This window comes from Stenella coeruleoalba (genome assembly GCF_951394435.1).
Source record: "Stenella coeruleoalba genome assembly, chromosome: 5".
Taxonomy (NCBI): Eukaryota; Metazoa; Chordata; class Mammalia; order Artiodactyla; family Delphinidae; genus Stenella; species Stenella coeruleoalba.
The window spans coordinates 79,436,796-79,459,434 of record NC_137150.1 but is presented as its reverse complement, the minus strand read 5'-3'; the positions used below and the strand labels follow the sequence as shown (position 1 = coordinate 79,459,434).

The window sequence follows — 22,639 nt, the reverse complement described above, 5'->3', positions numbered from 1 at the left end:
TTTAGAATATGAAACCATATATTCATATGAAGACTTTTATGCACATGTTCATAGTTAATCTGTGGTGGCCAAACTGGAAACAAACCACAAAACCCCTTCTGCTATTTTTCAGGAAGAAAATGAACTACTCATACCTGCAACTTAGATGATTCTCAAAATAATTATGCATCATGAAAGAACAAGACAAATACAAAAGTAAACATTAAGATGCCAATGATATTAACAGTCTAGAAAACACTAATTGAGTGGGAAAAAAAGTAAATCAACTGTAGTTGCCTGGGAGTCCTGGGAGACATGTCAGAAGGTAGATATTGATGTTGTATGCTGTTATTATGATGATGGATCCGTGGCTTTACAAGTATTAAAACCTACCAAGCTGTACATTTTAGGTATGTTCATTTCAATGCATACCAACTATACAGCTCAATTAAGTTTTAACAGAAATTGGTTTCACATAAAAATCTGAATCTCCTTTTCAGTAGAACTCTGCCAACCACAGGTTAACTCCATCACCTCTCCTTGTACATGGGAGGGATTCTGTTGTAGTAGCAATGAAGACTGGTGAGCAATGAAAGGTGTTTCCACTTGAGTTATCCAGGAACTCTGCCTGGGTCCTAAAAATCACATGCCTGGACTACACGACTTCCACTCTCATGCAGCTCCAAAATCACTGGTGGTTCTCACAACTGTCCTCATCTCAGGGTAACCTCTGAACCCATCAAAAATTCTGACATCCAGGACTCAACATCAGTCCCACAGAGCCCTGCAGTCTACCCTGAGAGGCCTTGGACAACAATGCAAATTAGACCACAACTGGAGTGAACACTATTCTCTGCCATGATACTATTCCCACTGAGGTATACAAAGTTTGCAACACTCACAAAACCTGTTCCTCTTCATCCGGACAGTTCAACATGGCTTTCAACATCAGTCCAACAGTGAACAAAAACCAAGATGAAAGTGGGCTTAAATAATAGTCTTTATTATGGCATAGAGCAGAGCAAACTGAGACAGATAGTTTCCAAAAAGGGTAAGAAAAAAAGGTGGAGAAAAAAAGATTTTTCTATCTGGAGATAGAAAAATCCATCCCGAGCATGACATGAGACAATGCCACCAAAGAAGGTGCAAACCTCTGTGAGCCACCAGCAGAACCCAGCCTGGATCTCCATGGTCAAAGGTGGTTAGGTCCTGTCTTAGCCAGTTGATGGAAGAGAAGGACAACACCTAAGTGCTCAGCCTATTAATGCTTCACTCCAGGGGACAGGAGAGCACAAAGGTCTACCTACCCTGACCACAGTGAGGTGACTAATGCCCAGTATGGGGATCATAGCAACAGAATTTTTAGTTGAGCTACAGCTGCCCTGCTAAAGACTTAATTTTCCAGCCTCCCTTACAATCTATCATGCTAGGCAGGGTGGAGCAAAAAGATAGCAGAAGCTTGAGTTCTGACACCATGGAGCTATCACAACTATCCGAGATAACTTAAATACACACTATACAGGAGACAGGAATGAGCTTCTAACTTTTTAAAGCCACAAGCATTTTGGATCTGTTATAGCAGACTAAATATACTACCTCCTGGGTCATTGTGATGATTTCATGAGGTGATGTTTATAAGCACCACCTAGCCCCGACACTTAACACTTAATAAGAGCTTAATAAATGATAGCTATCTGTTAACATCTAACAAAGAAGGTTTTAGCCAAATGTAAACAAGTTAAAACTATGCAAAATAGTTTAATAAGCTAATATGTACAATAATATACCACTACACAACCATCAGAACGGCTAAAATTTTTAAAATGGAAAACATCAAATGCTGGCAAAAATGTGTAGCAACCAGACTCTTATAGAATTGCTGAAAGAATAAAATGGTATCACTTCTTTGGGAAAAAGTCTGGTAGATTCTTACAAGACTAAACATACTCCTACCTTGTGGCCTAGCAGTGCCACTCCTACATATTTCTCCCAAGAGAATGAAAAGGTATCTTTGCAAAAAAAGACTTGTATTAAGAATGTACATAACAGTTTCTTTTTAATAGTAGTCAAAAACTGGAAACAACCCAGGTGTCCAACAATAGGAGAATAAACAAACTGTGGTATATTCATACAATGAAATATTACTGATACATGCAATCACACAGACAAATCTCAAAAACAACATGCTGAGTCAAAGACAGCTTAAAAGTGTACATACTGTACAATTCCATTTATATGAAATTCTAGAATTGGCAAACTAAACTATGGTGGAAAAAAAAATCAAAACACTGTTGCGGGCTTCCCTGGTGGTGCAGTGGTTGAGAGTCCGCCTGCCAATGCAGGGGATGCGGGTCCGTGCCCCGGTCCGGGAGGATCCCACGTGCCGCAAAGCGGCTGGGCCCGTGAGCCATGGCCACTGGGCCTGCGCGTCCGGAGCCTGTGCTCCGCAACGGGAGAGGCCACAGCGGTGAGAGGCCCGTGTACGGCAAAAAAAAACAAAATAAAACAAAAAAACACTGTTGCCTCTGGGAGACAGGGGGATTGGGTTTGACTGGAAAGGGACATGAAAGAACTTCTGGAGTAATGGTGATGTTCCATACTGGGATAAGGTTTTGAGTTACACAGATATATGCATTTATCAAAACTCAGCATATGTACACAAGATTTGTGAATTTTATTGTATATGAATTTTATTTGGTGGACAGAGCTAATGAAAATATTCTTCATTGGTAGGAGAGCCATACCTCTTGGGGATAATCTTAGTTTATGTCTATTGTCCCAGCTGTATCCCAGTTTAGAAAATAAGTTATATGGTCACTCTAACCACTGATTTTTCCAATTTTCTGGACTCCTGCTTTATACTGAAGAATTTCATTTCCCTCCCTTTTATACTATCATTTGCATGACCCAAATAATTTCTTAAGACTTAATAATAAAATAGTAAAACTGGAGTACTCACGGGTAGCCAAGGAAAAGGAGATTGAGGACTGAATGGCTTCGGAAGAGATTGACCAAGGTCCAACAAAGTACCCATCCACACAAAGTAAGTAGCACCAAGCGAGCTGATATGAGAACCATGTAGTGAATCATTGATGCTGCACCCGCCTTAGTGGCCTGTAAGTTTGGAAGCACCAAAAAGAAAAGCTTATAAGTGACTTTATTCAAAAGCAATGTGACTCAAGTAAGGACTTAGTAGATTTAGTGGAAGGTAAACTGTGGGAAAAAAAAAAAGAAAAAAAAGGAAGGAACGAAGAAGAAGAACTGCCCATCCCACCTTATCTTCCTCATTCTTGAAGATTCGATCTCTCCAGAGACAGTTAGCTGTTTCCTCCTTGAATTCCCATAGTCCCTCACAAAGCCCTCCTTTAAGTTCTTATGATATTGTCTAATTTATTTACACTGGGGCTTCTCAAAGTATGTTCCATGAACCACACTCATCAGAATTACTGGGGCTGCTTACTGAACATGCAAATTCCTACTGACTTTCACCACCAGATATAGGGAACAAAAATCACAAGTCAAGGAACCTGTATTTTAACAAACCAATGAGTGATTTTTATATACATAAAGATAGTGAGCCACTAATTTATCTGACTCTGGACTAGACTGCCATGGCCTAAGCAGCAGCAACAGTGTTTCTATTTTTCCTTGAATCCTCCCCCCAATCTGTTTGCTGAATTAATGTTTAATAAATTACTGAAACTTCAAAAAATAATCAGATCTTCTTTGACAAATCCCTATATAAATGTTTCTTTTTTGATTTTTGCAAATATGAAAATAATGCATGATCATTACTTCTAGTTCTTTACATCACAGCTGTTCAAATATTCTTCTTTAATCCCAGATCTTTAAAACTGATTAAATATAGTAAGAAAACATACTTGTCTAAACATGAAGCTCTGCAATGTCATTTTCTTTCAAACTGAACTAGGAAGGAATGAGTGAAATGCAGGGGAAAATGACAGATTCTTATAATCTCTAAAATAGCAGTGTCAGAACTCAGAAAAACAATTTTCTGGAGTCAACAGCACATGGGAAAGGAGAAGGAGTTTTTCAGGTCCCTCCTGTATATCCATTTCTTAGTTTACCCAACATACTACATAGCATATATAATATATACACAATATACTATTTGTGTAGTTACTTATAAATGCAAAGAAGCAGTTGAATTAATACTACGGCCTGGGCCTTGAACTGTAGAGTAGGCTCAAGCTGTTCTCAGCCCAGCAGGACAGAGTTGCATATCACTCCCCTGATACATACCTCATGCCAATGTACCTCATGTGCCAAAGTCAAGGGAAGGCATCTAAGCCACTGGAATTACTCCATTGCCTCCATTCTCAAATGTTTAGGATTAGTAATAAATTTAAGTTTAATATTTGTCTTTCTTGGTTGGGCAGCCTCATAAAGACATCATAAGGACCTCAAAAAGAGGTCTTATTTGTCTTGGTTGCCACTGTATCCCCAGGACCTTGTGTAGTATCTGTCACATATAGGTAGCACAAGAGCTTGGGGTTTGGAATAAGGCAAAAATGATGAATACATTCAAGCTCTGCTGCCCTGGTGACACTGGGATGAGTGTGACGAGGAAAAGAGTATGTTGCTATTGGAGAGTAAATAACAGGAGATCCTAACCTAGGGAGGGTCAAGATTAGTCCTATGCAAGTGTGGATGCTGTCATTTTAAAATTCTAAGTTTTAGTAAACTCAAACAAATGTCTCTTGCTAGCAACTCCACAAATGGTATATAAATAATTTCAAATGAATGTTACATGAAACAATGTTTTAGATGCAACTCTTTATTTACATACATACAACTCTTCTTAACAATAGTTACCTAAAATCCATCCTATTTTTACTGCAACTATCAAAATTAGAAAGATTGTACTGGAGAACTCAGAAGCTAGAACTAAGTTCCTATTGGACAAATGAGATTTCTAACAGTTGAATTAGTATATCACACTTGAATTTTAAATATACTGTAAGAAAACCTTTTAAAAAGAACTAGCACAATTCATGTAAGAGTAAAGAAATTAATTTATAATTGCATTCAAATTATACTTGGACATTTCACATTTTCAACCTCTAACTAGCTCTAGCTACAAGTGATAGAATACAGTGAATGAGCTGTTACCTCTGAGATGAGGGCCCATACAAGCCTCCTCGCAAGCATCACTGTGATGAATGCTGCCAGGTGGTAATCAATGAGATGAAAATTCTGTAAGAGAAACAAATAACTGTATCAGAAAGAAATATGTGTATCCAGTTGGAACTACTACATGAAGAGGTTTGCCCCCTCAAAAGACTGTCCTATATCATCTTACACTTACAGACCACAGGAATTTGAGGGACCTTGAAGAGACTACCTACCTTCTACTTCTTTCAGGACAAACTGCTTTAACTTTTCAAACACTATTTTAAACTATCTGGAATGTAACCTTCTCCTTTTTTGCAAGTTTACTGTATTAGAAGGAAAAGATTACAGTTTTGGGTTAACAAGTGATAACCTGCAGAATTATGGCAAGAATAATTATCTAAAATGCCATATTTATAATGAGTGTCAAATTTAAATTCCCAGGCTTCAAGAGTTACTGCTGTTGGTCTCTCTTTATGAAAGCTTATATTAATCCAATTGGGCATCTACTAATCTAAACTCCCTAATCACTGATACATCAATACATTCAGTCTTTTCCCCTTAGCTTGATTTAAAAACATGTCTTATATTTGATCTCTTCTTCTTATAAAATGATAGCATTACCTAGATGCTGTGTATGGTTCCTTTTAGTTCTAAGTCTGTATATATAACTGTGATAATAAACAAAATGAAAAATCAATAGCAAAAAGAAAGTTGTGATGTATTTTCATTTTGATGGTCAGAAGGTCTGTAAGTTTCCACAGTCCTCCTTCAAGAATTTCTAAACTTATTCAATAAATATGAACTAGACACCCACAGCGTGCCATGTAGTCTTCTAGATACTGAGGATACAATGCTAAAGAATGATACACAAGATTCCTGCTCTCCTGGATCTTACTTTTTACTGCAGTGTGAGAGAGAAAGGGGATGGCAGAGATTACTAGTTGTTTCTTCTGCCATCACAAAATTTAACTGGACACTGACTCCTAGCTGACTAAAGGTTCATTTCTCAGCCTCCCTTGCAATAACTACTTGCGGCTAAGGGACACGAGGGAAAGTCATGTGTGTGACTTCCAAGCCATGCCCTTAAAGGAAAGAGCTGTCTCTTTCTCCTTTCCTCCTTCCTGCCAGCTGCATGTGATGACAGGAGTTGGAGCCTTTGGACCATGGTGTCTGAAAGAAGCACATTGGGGGTGGCAGAGCAACAGATACGAAGAGTTGCCACACTGGCCTTATATCACCTACCTACTTTTTATACAATAGGGAAATAAACATCTGTTCTGTTTTAGACACCCTGTTACAGCAGTTAAACCCACATCTTTAATAATAAGTTGCTTAAGGGGGGAGGGCAATGACAATAAACAAACTAACAAGCAAAAGCATTTCAAATAGTTATGCTGCTGGTAAGAAATAAAACAATAATGACTGGGAAGGGAAGTGCAGAACCAATTTAAATTGGTGCTTAGGGAGGATATCTCTGAGAAAGTGGCACTTGGGCTGACAGCTGAATGACAAAAAAGCACAAGCCATGACAAGATCTGGGGGCAGAGAGCTCCAGGCAGAGGAAAAAGTAATCACACAGGCTCTAAGGCAGGGAAATATATGCCTGGTATGTCTGAAAATCAGCAAGAAGGCTGGAATGAGGTAATGAGCAATAAAAGATTGAGTTTATATATTTTTTCCTATGGGGAAGTCATAAGAGTGTTTTAGGCAAAGGGTGCCATGATTCTATTTGTATTTTAAAATTATCACGCTGATTGCTGTGTGGAAAATACACTGTATTGGGGAAAGATCAGTTAAGAAGCTATTGCTTTCAATTCAGATGAGAAAACATGATCGACTGAACAGGGTCAGTAGTGATGGAGTGGCCAGATTTGGGATACATTTTAAAGGTAAAGCAGTCAGATTATCAAAAGAGTGGCTTACCATTCCTCAGACCATTTCCTTTTCCCTGTCTCTCTTTAAGTGTTTGGATTCTAACAATTATTTATCCCCTCTTAGTTTTGAGACTCCTCCCTGCTCATCCTACTCCTTCAAAATAATGGAAGCAAATACACTACAGCCCCTAGCTAATGTCTGGGGGTCTTATGTATCACCAATCCATCTAAGACATTTTTTATATCGAAAAATTTAAGTGCCTAACGTACCTTATTGTTAAGCAAATTTTGTTATATTCTAAATCATTGAAAACTAGTAATCTACTTACGATTAACTCTTTATAAACCAGAATATTTGATTAATCAAAGTGCTCCACTCCTGAATATTCTGAATAACTTATTACACCACTTTTAGCTTTTATGTTTCTTAGGGTTAAGACTCACTCAGCTAATTATGTGATAGCTAGGATGAAACTAACATATTCAGGTGCCCACATTTTCTTTTTGATAATTATTAAGATCTTGAAAATGAAAACAGAAAACCATATATATAAATCTGACAAATTTCTGAGTCAGGCATGCCTAACAGAAGAAAACTTAAAAGAGACAAACCACTAGTTAAGACATAAGTCCCTTGGTGACCATCCCAGTCAAGCTGCCACCTGCCATGCTTGAATACCTTCAGTGGTGGGAAGCAATTAGGTCTGTAGCAGTCCATTCATCTTTAACAGCTCACTGATGCAGGCCCTCAGATTCATAGGCTAAAATCTTATTTGCTATTCCACATATGTTACTCTTAGCTCCACAATTCAATTTTAAGCTTTGTGTGATCAAGGATTATGTGTGGCAGATAAGTTAGCCAGTCCACATGGTAACCTCCTTTAAGTGTGCCTTCTTCTACTGTAGAGACCGGAAAGCTAAAAACTACATTTCCGAACTTTCCTGTAACTAAAGTTACTAGATTTGATTTAATGTCTGCCAATCACATAAACTGAGTAAAGTGGGGAGAGGGGCAGGGTAAAAGGCACCCATTCTTGGTGGTATGAGTCAGGCAAAGGAAGCATAACTCTGGAGTCAGCAGCCATAGCAGCACTGGCTCCCTCCATTTCAAGGCAACATTTATAAGGGACTTTCACAAGAACTCCTGTCAGAAATGGTTGACTGGGAAAAGAGCTCTTTGATTACCTTAAAATTCAGTAAGTGAGAAGTTTCCATGGGATGTCAAAGTGAAAACAGTATAACAGAACTAACCAATGGTACTCATGGAGTAAACACAGAATAAATACAGGAAGCATAGCAGATAGGTCTGAATTTGAGTGTTAACTTTGTCACATGTGATTTTAAGCCAGTTTCATAACTTCTAGGTCTTATATTTCTCACTTATAAAATGAGAGTCTTAGAGTAGTACCTACCTGTTTTTAGAAAGAATAAATGAGATAATACTTGCAAATAACATAGTAAATATTTTAGCAAGTATTTGCCAATGTCATTGTTAAGATACTGGGGTATTTACTTATAAAACTATACAGCTGATGACCATCATCAAAAAATCTAGAAACAATAAATGCTGGAGAGGGTGTGGAGAAAAGGGAACACTCTTGCACTGCTGGTGGGAATGTGAATTGGTACAGCCACTATGGAGAACAGTATGGAGGTTCCTCAAAAAACTACAAATAGAACTACCATATAACCCAGCAATCCCACTACTGGGCATATACCCTGAGAAAACCATAATTCAAAAAGAGTCATGTACCAAAATGTTCACTGCAGCTCTATTTACAATAGCCCGGAGATGGAAACAACCTAAGTGTCCATCATCGGATGAACGGATAAAGAAGATGTGGCACATATATACAATGGAATATTACACAGCCATAAAAAAAAACGAAATTGAGTTACTTGTAGTGGGGTGGATGGACCCAGAGTCTGTCATACAGAGTAAAGTAAGTCAGGAAGAGAAGGACAAATACAGTATGCTAACACATATATATGGAATCAAAGGGAAAAAAAAATGTCATGAAGAACCTAGGGGTAAGATAGGAATAAAGACACAGACCTACTAGAGAATGGACTTGAGGATATGGGGAGGGGGAAGGGTAAGCTGGGACAAAGTGAGAGAGTGGCATGGACATATATACACTACCAAGTGTAAAATAGATAGCTAGTGGGAAGCAGCCGCATAGCACAGGGAGATCAGCTCGGTGCTTTATGACCACCCAGAGGGGTGGGATAGGGAGGGTGGGAGGGAGGGAGACGCAAGAGGGAAGAGATATGGGAACATATGTATATGTATAACTGATTCACTTTGTTAAAGCAGCAACTAACACACCATTGTAAAGCAATCATACTCCAATAAAGATGAAAAAAAAAAAAAAAAACTATACAGCTGGAAGAAGCCTTAAAGATATCTAATCCAACCTCATTTTACAATACCATGGCCAAAGAAGGATTTAAAATAAAAATGTTTATTCCCTTCTCATACTATCTTGAATATTTTGGTCCACATTTCCTTTCTATGTTCACCAGGCCAGGGAGGTTTTCTAATCATTTATAAGTGTCAGACACATACAATCTACCCAGGACAATAATCTTCTTTCTCCTGGAGCATATCTCCACTATCCATCCAAATCTGCCATTGCTGACCACTTACCTACTAGGTCACCTGACTATCCTGAACTGTTATTTTATATACCTATCTGTGGAGAACCCTCTGTGCATCAAGATTACCACAGCACACTAAATAACTGGAAAGAGTTATAACTGCTGATGTACTTCAGCAGAGATGGCTAGTTCTTATCTCATTTTATTTTGGTAACAGAACCCAATTTTACTCAGGGTAACAATGAACCCAGCTAAGGTACTATATTGTCCAACCTCCCTTACAGTTAGGAGTGGGTACTTGTGAAAATGATGTGAGCCTGGCCTATAAGAAATTCTCCTTTATGCTTCCCTACGTTCTTTCCCCTTTCTGGAGAACAGGGACAGACCACAGCCACCTTGGAGGCCACATGCTAGAAGATGGCAGAGTCTCCATCGGCCTGGGTCCCCTGCCAATGGAAGTGTGCTACTCTTGCCAACCAGGACAACTGCCTCAGACTGTTACATGTTTGAGGCATTATACAATTTGCGGTTTATTTGTTACAGAAGCTATCACTATCCTCACATAGCCATCAAAAGGATAAAGTTCCTGGAATATAATCATACTTGCACCTTAAACTTTCAACAAATTTAACATGGTGTACAGAAAGCTAAATATTAAAACTCTTCTGTGATATGTTTATAATAAATTACTTAAATGTTTTCTGCATTTTCATTTATATTTTTACTACTTCTGGTTATGGACCAAAGCCAGATATTTAACAATCTTATGACATTATATTCTGAAGGTAATCTGTGCTTTAATATAAAAACATTTGATTCCAAGAAAAATAATTTCTACACATAAGTTTTCCTACTAGTTTCTTGGCTAAGTAACATGAAGAACTTAAAGGCCTGTTAAGACTTACCAATGAAGTACAGGAGGCAGGATGATTATAAGGATACCACCACACTGTTTTATAGATGTTGATGTACTGAATGAACAGAGCAACCAGCAAGTAGATGAAAAAGAGAAATTCAAAGAGCAGGCTCCCATCCACAGGCAAATCAGGAATTTGGCAATGACGAACAGGACCTGGGGTGATTAAGGCTGTGATAGGTGGGACCGGAAGGCCAATAGCACTACCATTCCTAAAAAGAGAAAATTATGGTTAATTCAAATGGTGACATCTTTCAGTGTCAAAGAGCACAAAAGGGTTCTGCTTCCTTTTTCACCTACACTTTAACTGTTGGCCTTCCTCAAGACTCTATTCTGGGACCTTTTGCTCATCTCTTTCCCCTCTGTACACTCTCTCTCCATAATGTAATACATGGTCATGGCTTCCATTATCTCCTACATGCTGAAAACTAAAATTTCTCTCCAAATAGCTCACCGCTGCATTTTAGATCCATGATATCAAGTTGTCGACTGGACATCTCTGTGGTTCTCCTCCTACAATCCTGACCCTAGTCCACGGCCCACCCAGTTAGCTGCCCAAATCAGAAACCTGGGAGTCATATTAGGAATTTTCTTCTCTAAATCATATATACTCCACTTTATAAATTTTTTTCCAAACTGCACTCTCCTCTCTAAACCCACTGCCTAAGTTCAAGGAGTTACCATTTTTCACTTGAACTACTGACGTAATCCCTCTAAATTCAACTCTACTTTGACCAAATCCTCCAACCGGCCTTCAAAGATCTTTCTAAAGTGAAACTGATAGTGGACTCTCTTGCCTAAAACTCTTTAGTGGCTCTCCACTAATAGCATAATATCCAAAAATGTTTAGTCTGTCCTATGAGGCCCTCTGCTTAACAGACTACTCTCATCTCTTATCACTCCTCCACATGCACCCTATATACTACCCATGCTATTTGCTATCTGTGAATATACATGCTATTCCTTTGTATACACCATTCTTTTTACCAGCAATGCCCTCCACAATCACCTTCCTTAAAGTTTCACATACACATTTACAGACAAAATCCTTCAAGACTTTTAAAATGATCAAACATATCCTCTAAAAGCTTACTCTCACTCAATCAAAACTGATTCATCTCTCCTCTGTGCCACTATTATACCTAAACTCTGCCTTTATTGCACTTTTCATACTGTTATACAGTTTTTTTCATTATACTGTTGTATAATTTTTTTGCATACATCTTTTTGTCTATCAGATCATAATCTCAAGGACAGAGACAGTACTTTTCCTGGTTCAATGCAAATACATACCTTTAGGTTGAGGAGACAGCAGACCAATACAGTCATTAAAAAGAGGGAGATCTCTTAAAATACAAATTAAAATGTAGAGATTTTAATCCCTATCTTCTTCTTGTTCTTTCTTCTAAGTGCTTTTGTAAGTCACAAATAGCTGGGCTATCTAAAATGGTAAGATGAGGGACTTCCCTGGTGGTCCAGTGATAAAGACTCCACACTCCCAATGCAGGGGGCCCGGGTTCAATACCTAGTCAGGGAACTAGAACCCGCATGATGCACCTAAAAGATCCTGCATGCTGCAACTAAAGATCCCACACACAGCAACTGTGTGCCACAACTAAGACCTGGAGCAGCCAAATAAATAAATAAAATGATAAGATGAGGGTAAGGAATAAAATTTCCCATTGTTTATATGCCTGTGAATAGAGATCTAAGGGTCTACTATTGCTAATAGAATAAGGAAAAGACGCTTGGTTTGGTTATTTCCAAAGAAGATTCTAGAGAAGGAACAATATTACTGTTACCATTCTACTCTAAAATTTTCAAATATAGAATTCTACCATTAATATGTGACATTTACAGTACTTTAAGTGACTCATGGGAATATGAACTCTGCTCATTCTGAACAGTTAAGAATACCACGGCAGAGGGCTTCCCTGGTGGCGCAGTGGTTGAGTCTGCCTGCCGATGCAGGGGACACGAGTTCGTGCCCCGGTCTGGGAAGATCCCACATGCTGCAGAGCTGCTGGGCCCGTGAGCCATGGCCGCTGAGCCTGCATGTCCAGAGCCTGTGCTCCGCAACAGGAGAGGCCCGCGTACCGCAAAAAAAAAAAAAAAAAAAGAATACCATGGCAGAAACTCAGAAGAACTAGAAGGGAAGAACAGGGATGGGGGGAGAGTCAGAAAAAATTATAAAAATTTCTTCCCCTCATTCTCAGGAGTACACTCCAATAGAACAAGCTTACCAAGGAGCAGGTTGTGATCTACCAGTAGGTCTCAAAACCTTACTTGCTCAATCATAAACCAATCATTAATACACCACTATCCTCTGATCTGTTCTGGGAGAAGGGCCACAGCACTGCACAACTCCAGGAGGTATTTTTCACACAGAATACAACATGAAAGGTGCCCTCTGGAGTTGTTCAAGTTGGTGAACTTGGAGAGAATTAATGCCAGCAGCCATTCTATTCCCTCACTCCATTTAATCATAAAATATGGAAACAAAAAATTCTGATGAGGAGCCTCTACTCTAGGATAAACTAAACATTCTCTAGAGCAAATAAAATTTCTTATTCCTCTTTAGTCAGAAGTACATGCTAAAATATCTGTTATGATTTAAAGGTTTTTATAGAATTTTCCTAAGTAAAGCAGACTAATTCTGCTGTTAACAAAGTTAATAACACTCTGGGCTTCAAGAAAAATATTAAAAACAAAATACAAAAGATCTATATTTGTGGAACTACCATATGATCCAGCAATCCCACTCCTGGGCATATATCCAGAGAAAACCATAATCCAAAAGGGTACCTGCATCCCAATGTTCACTGCAGCACTGTTTACAATAGCCAAGACATGGAAGCAACCTAAACGTCCATTAACAGATGAATGGATAGAAAAGATGTGGTACATATATACAATGAATATTACTCAGCCATAAAAAAGAATGAAATAATGCCATTTGCAGCAGCGTGGATGGACCTAGAGATTGTCATACTAAGTGAAGTAAGTCAGACTCAGAAAGACAAATATCATATGATATTGCTTATATGTGGAATCTAAAAAAAGGTACAAATGAACTTATTTACAAAACAGAAATAGAGTCACAAATGTAGAAAACAAACTTATGGTTACCAGGGGAAAGGAAGTGGAGGGGTAAATTGGGATTGGGATTGACATATACACACCACTATATATAAAACAGATAACTAATAAGGACCTACTGTACAACACAGGGAACTCTACTCAGTACTCTATAATGACCTATATGGGAAAAGAGTGGATATATGTGTATGTATAACTGACTCACTTTGCTGTGCAGCAGAAACTAACACAACATTGTAAATCAACTGTCCTCCAATAAAAATTAAAAAAAAAAAAAAAAAGGATGCCCTCAATCCTCCTCCCCCATACTTGGAAAAGCGCTGCTCTTCTGTACGCCCATTAAATTCTGTGCCTAGTTCCCTTATCACACTTATCATTCATACAGTATTGAAATATTCTCTCCCCTGGTAGGCAGTAAACCACGTGTAATCAGAAATCAAGATGTTAGGGAACTACTGACCAAAACAACTCACCTTGGCCAGACACAATAACTGCTTGCATGAGTTATCTCGTAACAGGAGATCCCAATAAGGAACATGGTGCTGCTGCTGAAAACTAACTGGGAGAATTTGGGAGGGGCCAAAAGGAGGGAGGAGATGCCAGCCCATAATATGTCCTGCCAAGCTCCCAGAAACCCTCATGCTAGAATCCATCTTGGCTGAGAGATACGTGCGTCACCAGGAAGTACCGAGTCAGACCAAATATGGCACAAGCAAGATGACTGGCCAGAGACAACCCAGAAAGCTAACCCCATTACCATAAAACCTGAGACTGCGAGCCAAGTAGCAGAGCAGTTTTCCTGGGTTCCCTTACCCTGCTGCTCTCTGTCCAGGTGCCCCTTCCAAATAAAGTCTTTTGCTTTGTCAGTTAAAAAAAAAAAATCTGTTATTTGTGATAGCCTATACAGCCTTAGCTATTATACTTCAAGCCAAAAGACAAAGAGACAAACATCAAATATAGTGATCCAGAGAATCAGTTGGAAAGAGGAAAGTAATTCTATATGTTAAAAGTTTGAGAGGAGATATGATCAAAGATCTTATAACCAAAAAAAAAAAAAAAAGAGCTAAAATAAATAGACTTGGTCAGTACATCTCAGAAAATTAATTACGGAGGTATCATTTAAGAAAAATTAAAAGTATTGTTCCTAGGGCTTCCCTGGTGGCGCACTGGTTAAGAATCCGCTTGCCAATGCAGGAGACATGGGTTCGATCCCTGGGCCAGGAAGATCCCACATGCCGCAGAGCAACTAAGCCCGTGTGCCACAACTACTGAGTCTGTGCTCTAGAGCCTGCAAGCCACAACTACTGAGCCTACGTGCCACAACTACTGAAGTCCATGCACCTAGAGCCCATGCTCCACAACAAGAGAAGCCACTGCGATGAGAAGCCTGCGCACCGCAACGAAGAGTAGTCCCTATTCGCCACAACTAGAGAAAGCCCGCATGCAGCAACAAAGACCCAACACAAACAAAAATAAAATAAATTAAAAAAAAAAAGTATTGTTCCTCTGAAAGAATATAAAACAGATTCAAGAAGAGCAAAGTGACACAAATGTTTGAGATACAATGTGGGAGAGTTCCAGTCCCAGATATCCCACTAACCAGTTGTGGTTTTTGAGAAAGTAACTTTATATCCCTGAGCCTCAGTTTCTTCATCTATAATACAAGGGTTGGAAAAGATTCTCTTCAAAGAACTCTTCTCAATGCTATCACTGAATATTCTCTTTCAAACTGTCTTGCAGGTCCCCAAGACCATGCCTAAGCCTGATGATTCACTAGGAGGACTCACAGGACTGCGCATATAGTCATGTTCATGGCTTCGATGTATAACAGCAAAAGAATACAAATCAAAACTAGCAGATAGGGGCTTCTCTGGTGGCGCAGTGGTTGAGAGTCCGCCTGCCGATTTAGGGGACATGGGTTCGTGCCCCGGTCCAGGAAGATCCCACATGCCGCGGAGTGGCTAGGCCCGTGAGCCATGGCCGCTGAGCCTGCGCTTCCGGAGCCTGTGCTCTGCAACGGGAGAGGCCACAACAGTGAGACGCCCGCGTACCGCAAAAAAAAAACCCAAAAAACTAGCAGATGTTAAAGGTACCAGGCAAAGTCCAGAGGAAACCAGGTGCAGACTTCCAAGAGTCCCTTCTCAGTGGAGTCATACAGGATGCACTTAACTCCTTCAGCAACTAGTTATGACAACATGTGTGAAGTGCTGTCTACCAGGGAGCTTCATTAGAGACTGAGCAGGCAAGGTTTTTTACTGGAGACTAGCCACGTAAATACTCTTTACCTAGCACTACCAAAATTCCAGACTCCCAAAAGGAAAGCAGATGATCAGCATAACAATCCTTAGAAAGGACTGCGTAGGAGGCTGGCATCTGGGAACCTGACTGGTAAACAGTCCCCTCCACTGATACAAAAGCTTCCCTAAATAATAAGAGTGGCTCACTGTGCCTAAACTATTTGTGCAAACAATATGAATTATGGTGAACCCTGCTTTGTCCTTGTATGCAGGGAAGAGTTAACATAGCAGACCTAAGACTGGCTTTTACGGAGCTAGCAAGCAGCACATTTTAGGTAAGCAAACGGATAAAGCAAGAAAAATTTAAAGGAATAAAAAAGAACTAAAAGGGATAGAGAAAGCAGTGATCATTCGGACATGCTCAGGTGGTATTATTAACTAAGCATACAAGAACAAAACAAAGAAAAAAATCACTCTTAGTCCTTCTCAAATAAGATTCTCCCTCAACTAAGAACTCTCTAAAAACTCAGCAGTTCACAGTATATCCTCCTTCTTTAGATGGCAATCATCTAAGCACATAGTCCCAAGAACAAGTCCCTGCTCCCCACAGGTAGAAAGCAGGACAGGATGGATTTCAATTCTGATTGTGTCACCAAACTACCTCTTTGACATTCTCAAGTTTAACTTCAAACAGGTCACAAACACCTAACAAACAGGGGCAAATGCTCTCTTCTTCTGCTGATTTCTGTCTTGCAGAATCAAGTATAATATCCAAAATTACATCACACTTAAGCAATTGTCTATTTATCTCTTCAATACTCTACAGACACTCCAGAAATGAGTTCTCTGCATCTGGACATCGTCTTTCTTTATACACATCCTTCCTAAAATCATATTCTAGGCTATCTAACACTGGTTTTATCCACACTTTTTATACCCTTTCCCCAGGTCTTGTAAAATAACCTGTTCTAGGCTGCTTCTTTCCCATCAAGAAACAAATATAGGACTGTCTGTCTTCTTCCAAAATAACCCCTATAGGTAAAAATGTCACAAAATAATCCCTCATAATAGCTTTAGTGACTTTTCAAAACATGGGCAACTATTATTTTTCACTTTATTCTAATCTGTTGAAAAATAAGTCCTTCTCCCCACCAACACCATTAATTGCTAAAAAAATATATGTTAAGGGAGGAAAGTTGATGGAGAATGGTAGATCAAGGCAACCATAACTAGAACCTGGAAAGCCAGGATAGAAGAGCTACAAGGAAGACAGATCACATGCTCAGAACTAAACTCATTTAAGAGCAGAGGTATTTTCTAAATGTTCTTAGTTCTTCCCAGTATTCTATCTGCAGACTTAAGTACATGCAGAACCATCTGAGAATGTGGTTTTCAGCTCTTTTTAAATAGCAGAACAGTTCATATTCCCTCCCCCAAAAGATATTTTACATGGTATCCTAATATTTAAAATACACAGGAGAAAAAGTTAGTCTCATTAAGAGAGGACTGGGAAACCTAAAGCCTAGACTACTAGGCCTGAATGACTTTTTCTCCCTTCTTTGTGCTCCTACAGCAGCCCAAAACACTGAGGAGGGTTTCCATGGGACAGTATAAGAATCTAATCTAATCTAAGAATCTAGGGAAATCCTCAAAGTCAAAGTAAATGAACAAAGAACTACTGGAGGGCTTCCCTGGTGGCGCAGTGGTTGAGAGTCTGCCTGCTGATGCAGGGGACACGGGTTCGTGCCCCGGTCCGGGAGGATCCCACATGCCGCGGGGCTGCTGGGCCTGCGCGTCCGGAGCCTGTGCTCCGCAACGGGAGAGGCCACAGCAGTGAGAGGCCCGCGTACCGCCAAAAAAAAAAAGAACTACTGGAGTTAATACAGAGGCAGAGTTAGAATACTGTAGCTAGCTAGAATCTTAGCTAGGCACAGCTATGATTTTCTACTGCAATTTGAAAGTACTGAATCACTAAACTGATGGTCAGTATATATTAGTAAAATTAAAGCATGAACTTCAAATAGGAAACATCCTTCATCTCAGTATCTATGTTGGATAGTACCTTTCCTCAAGAGCTTTTTCACATAGTCTCAGTTTTTCATTTTTCTTTATTTAAAAAAATAAAACAACACATGCTATTTGTAGAAATTTTGGGAAATTCAGAGTAAAGTTTTTAAAAGTTACTGCAATTTACTACTTCATTTATTTCCAAGCAGAAAGTATTTATTTATGAAGCAGAAAGTATTACCGTTTTTAAAATGAGGAAATCCAAAGAACAGGAGAGTAAAAATATTACTCTAGGATAAATTATAAGTACTCTGTATACATATGTAAATATAAAATTTGGATTGAAAATTAGTATAATGAGAATCAGCCTGGAAAGTCCCTTCAAACTGGAATTTCAGGGAGAGCCCCACTGAAATGACAAGACCAGAAATGATTCTGAAGACAGAGTAGAGCTTGGGGTGGAAGGTCAGAAAGAAAGAAGGGCAGGCCAGAAAGAGAAAGTGCACAAATAACATCAGGAGGGCCTGAAAAGACAAGAGTAGTACTGACTGCTAGCTGTGAAAATTAGAATCCAGGCCAGAGAAAACTCTATTCAGGGAGGAAGCAGGAAAAAAAAATTATCTTGACCAAACAATCCAGTAAAACCCATCTCTTTCTACTGCTACATGATTGAACCTCCTGATGAAACGAGTTATCCTGGATAATTTTAGAAATAATTCATTCTAACTTTTGAAAATTAGGAATAGAGATAAATTTCCATTAAGGAAATCAAATTCTTTATTCTCGTACAACATGACACAAATCTTAAGATGTTTAGGCTACAGCTGATAGTTTATTCATTTCATTCTGAACAAAATAATTTTTAAGACCCTTGACAGAATATGACAATTTTAGAATCACATGTTAACTGTCTATTTTAATTTACCCTCCCCAAAAAAGAATGCTAGTAAGTAGTTAAACCATCATATTCATCTTGAACTGTAATTTATTTCTCTCTTCTTTTAATAGCTGAAAAAAAAGGTGATGACTAGAATTTGGATTATCAGCCATAAGTATGAATCAGCCTGTTTTCACTTTGTGGGCATCACAACTTTCTATCTCCAAAGTATTCTGAAATACTTCGTTTTCAATCTTTAGGGTCAGGATTTCTACTTCAGTGTCAGAAGACAATCTTGATAAACAAATATCTGAATAGTCTGTATTAGTCTTCTGTATTAGCCTTACTGATCATAGGATATTACAAATTACGCAAAGTCTTATTCTTTACCTGTTTCTCAGGCCTGTTCCATTGCCACAGCCCCCACCAACCAAAGTCTGCAAAGAAGGTAAAGCTGAACGGCTTAGCTGCTGCCGACTAGGGCCCCTCCTTCCACCGGGCATGTCCAGGAACCAGTCTGCTTCCAGTGCCACCTGTAGCTGCAACCCAGGTTAACGGTTGTCAGCCTATTTCAACACTGAACAAAAAGAGACATTTAAATATCAGTTTACTATTTTTAAAGTAGGCAGTGTAACAAAACAACCAGAAAAACTGAGTGAGCAGACCTTGTAAAACCAGATTGTCAAACAAATGCTCCCAATGTCTATTACCTAGTTTATTCTAATGAAAGGACTACTCAGTCTCCAATGGGTCAGAAGCCTAAATTCTAATCTAAGCTCTGTTTGAAAGATATTACAATCAGGTAGAAATTTACAAGAAACATTGAATATATACATTTCCAGTTCAAAAGTAGTATTTCACAGGGGCTTCCCTGGTGGCGCAGTGGTTGAGAGTCTGCCTGCCGATGCAGGGGACGCGGGTTCGTGCCCCGGTCCGGGAAGATCCCACATGCCGCGGAGCGGCTGGGCCCGTGAGCCATGGCCGCTGAGCCTGCGCGTCCAGAGCCTGTGCTCCGCAACGAGAGAGGCCACGGCAGTGAGAGGCCCGCGTACCGCTAAAAAAAAAAAAGTAGTATTTCACAATAAGTCACTTGAAATGCAGAAGAATCAGCACTGTCCAAAATGTTAGGTTTTGTTATCAAGGGAATCTAGATTCTGAGATCAATTCTTATTATGACTTCCTAATATCTGACTTCTTATTATCTGACTTGGAAGCATTTAACCTCTGAGTTTGTTTCCTCATCAGAAAAAAAAGCATTCCTTGTCCTACAGAGGTGGTTGTCAGGACTGACAAAGATGCGTGAAAGTACATCAGAAGGTCTTTTAACGCTTTAAAAGTAAAACTGTTCAAGTGGTATTCCACATGTTAGAGTGAAAATACTGGAGAGAGCTCAAGTGGATGACTACTCCAGAAAAACTGATGTAAAATCATTTAGAAATTACTGAAACTGCAGGATTAAAAGACAAGTAATACATAAAGACCATCACTGAAAAGAAACTGTTTTTATCAATCTATGGCAAAATCACGGCTCCGCCAATATGGATACCAAAAATCTGTTTCCTAAACAATACAACTTAAAAACTGAAGAACGACACCGTGGAAAAACCCTGGTTTTCAAAACGTTACAGCAGATATCCTCTGTTCCCTATTCCTAACAGCTTTCGGCTGCAGATTAACAAACGCCAGGTGAGACAAAGCATTCAAACCGTTGAATGTAGAGGCAGCTGGTCCTTGCTCAATTAACCAGCAAAGGGAAAGAAAAGTGTGGAGCAAAAAAATTGGGACGGAAGAGGACGAGAGGATGGGGTGGGGAAAGGTGGGCGGCGAGAGGACCACAAACTTCAATAGACTGGCCCCTAAGAGGGGATGACAAAGCGGCCCCCGCCGCGCAACCTGGAGGGCCGAAGCAGGCCAGGGACAATCGGACAGCGCGGCAGCTCGGTAATACTCACGCATGGAGGAGGCCAGGCCAGTGGGGAAGGATCCCTGGGAGGAGGCGGCTTTACAGGCTGGACCCCAGGCAAGAGAACTCCCTGCCCAGGTTGAGGCGCTACAAACCAGTTGCTTGCCCGCGGGCCGTCCCCTCCCGGAGAGTCGAGAAAAAGTGTCCAGGCTTCGTGCTGCCAGACCCAGACACCGAGTCAGTGCCAGAGTCAGAGCCAGAGCTAAAGCTAGAGGCAGAGCCCGACCCCGTCAGCACTCATCCTCAGCCTCCATTACCACGGAGCTGAGCAGACGTGGCAGCGCACAGTGGTGACGTCAGCTCCGCGACGGCCTACCGCCCCAGCCGCGAACAGGCCCCGGAACTTCACGAGAGCCAGGGAGGGAGGACCGCACCCCGTCTTGCGTGCACCTGCGCAGTGGAACTCGCCTTCTCCGCTGGTGTCGCGGCCCCGCCTTCCCCGCTAGTACTAACCAACGTATTTCCTCCCAAGCTCCAACGACGTGCGGACAACCACGTTAGGGCTTATTCCTGTTATCTCATGGACTCCAAGTAACAACCGTGTTCAAGTTATCAACCCCCTTTTTACAGATGGGGGAGGTTGGGAGACATTACTTGAGCTCAAGTCACTGCTAGGTAAAGGAGATCGAGCCGCGAAGTCGTGCTTCAGCAACAAATCTTGCGCTTATTTTATGTTAAGAAAAGGACTAGGTAGATGGTGGAGTTACAAAAGTGAATATCCCAAAGAGCTCACAGTGTAGTAGAAGAAACAAGACACCAGGAAAACACAGTAATTACAATTTATTACAATAAGTATAACATTAAAAGTATGCCCAAGGGGACTTCCCTGGTGGCACAGTGGTTAAAGAATCCACCTGCCAATGCACGAGACAAGGGTTCGATCCCTGGTCCGGGAAGATCCCACATGCCGTGGAGCAACTAAGCCTGTGTGCCACAGCTACTGAGCCCGTGTGTCACAACTAATGAAGTCGGTGCACCTAGAGCCCATGCTCCGCAACAAGAGAAGCCACCCCAATGAGAAGCCTGCACACCCCAAGAAGAGTAGCCCCAGCTCGTGGCAACTAGAGGAGATCCGCATGCAGCAACGAAGACGCAACGCAGCCAAAAATAAATAAATAAATTTATTTTTTTTAAAAAAAGTATGCCCAAAGTCCAGAGACAGCATGCAAGACACGGTACTAAGCTCTGTGGGTTGTGGTGTCAATCCCAAGAAAATCTTCACAGAGAGCTTGGGGTTTAAAGACAAGACTGCAAGAACGAATAAGCCGTTTCATTTACACTTTCCTTTATATAACATATATAGCTGTATACCTACACTGAACAGCAAAATGTTGACCACTGTTTTTTTCCCTGAGTCACCCCAACTGTTATAAACTGCTATTACAAAGAGATGTGTGCTATATACTATTTGCAACCCTTTGGGGTCTAACAGTACTGTACACATTCAGCAGCTCAACAAATCTATGCTGTTTAGTAAGAAGCAGTTCGAGGTTGTGAAAGAACTTCTAGCCTAGCTTGTGCCGGTAACTGTGAATCTGTGGGCGAAAAACATATCCTCTCTGGCCTTCAGTTTTCTGGCTGCAGAGAATAAGATGTTTTCAAGATGTTATAGGAATGTAAGAGACAAATATTACACATATTTTTCCCTGGGGGTGCCATTTATTCATTCTCTCCTGGGATCCGATTTCACCTGAGAGCGCGCGCGAGACGGAGAGAGAGAGCTATATATGTGGATATGTGGATAGCTCGGCTCTAAACAAACGAGCAGGTCAGCTACAGCCACCCCGCACCGCACTGTGGTTAGCTGCGCCGTGGGTGCCCAGCTTCCCCGCGCCGCCTTCCCAGGGACACTTTGCGGCTGGCCGGGCTCGGGACCAGGATCCGGAGGCAGAGCTGAGCGCAGCAGTCTCACGGCGGGGCGGCCCTCCGCCCACGTGGTGCGGCTCCACG

At 40.5% G+C, this 22,639-nt stretch overlaps 1 protein-coding gene across 1 annotated transcript in view; it reads right to left on the bottom strand.

Moving 5' to 3' along the window:
- TMEM39A (transmembrane protein 39A) overlaps window positions 1–20,958 on the bottom strand; it is a 31,878-nt gene extending 10,920 nt beyond the window's left edge. The window contains exons 1-5 of the mRNA XM_079922601.1: window positions 20,679–20,958; window positions 19,117–19,303; window positions 10,496–10,718; window positions 5,113–5,196; window positions 2,939–3,093 (exon numbers count right to left, since the gene is read on the bottom strand). Of these exons, the coding sequence (XP_079778727.1) occupies window positions 2,939–3,093; window positions 5,113–5,196; window positions 10,496–10,718; window positions 19,117–19,229 (575 nt within the window). The 5' untranslated portion in view covers window positions 19,230–19,303; window positions 20,679–20,958. The remainder of the gene's footprint in view (window positions 1–2,938; window positions 3,094–5,112; window positions 5,197–10,495; window positions 10,719–19,116; window positions 19,304–20,678) is intronic.
- Between the last annotated feature and the right edge of the window lie 1,681 nt (window positions 20,959–22,639).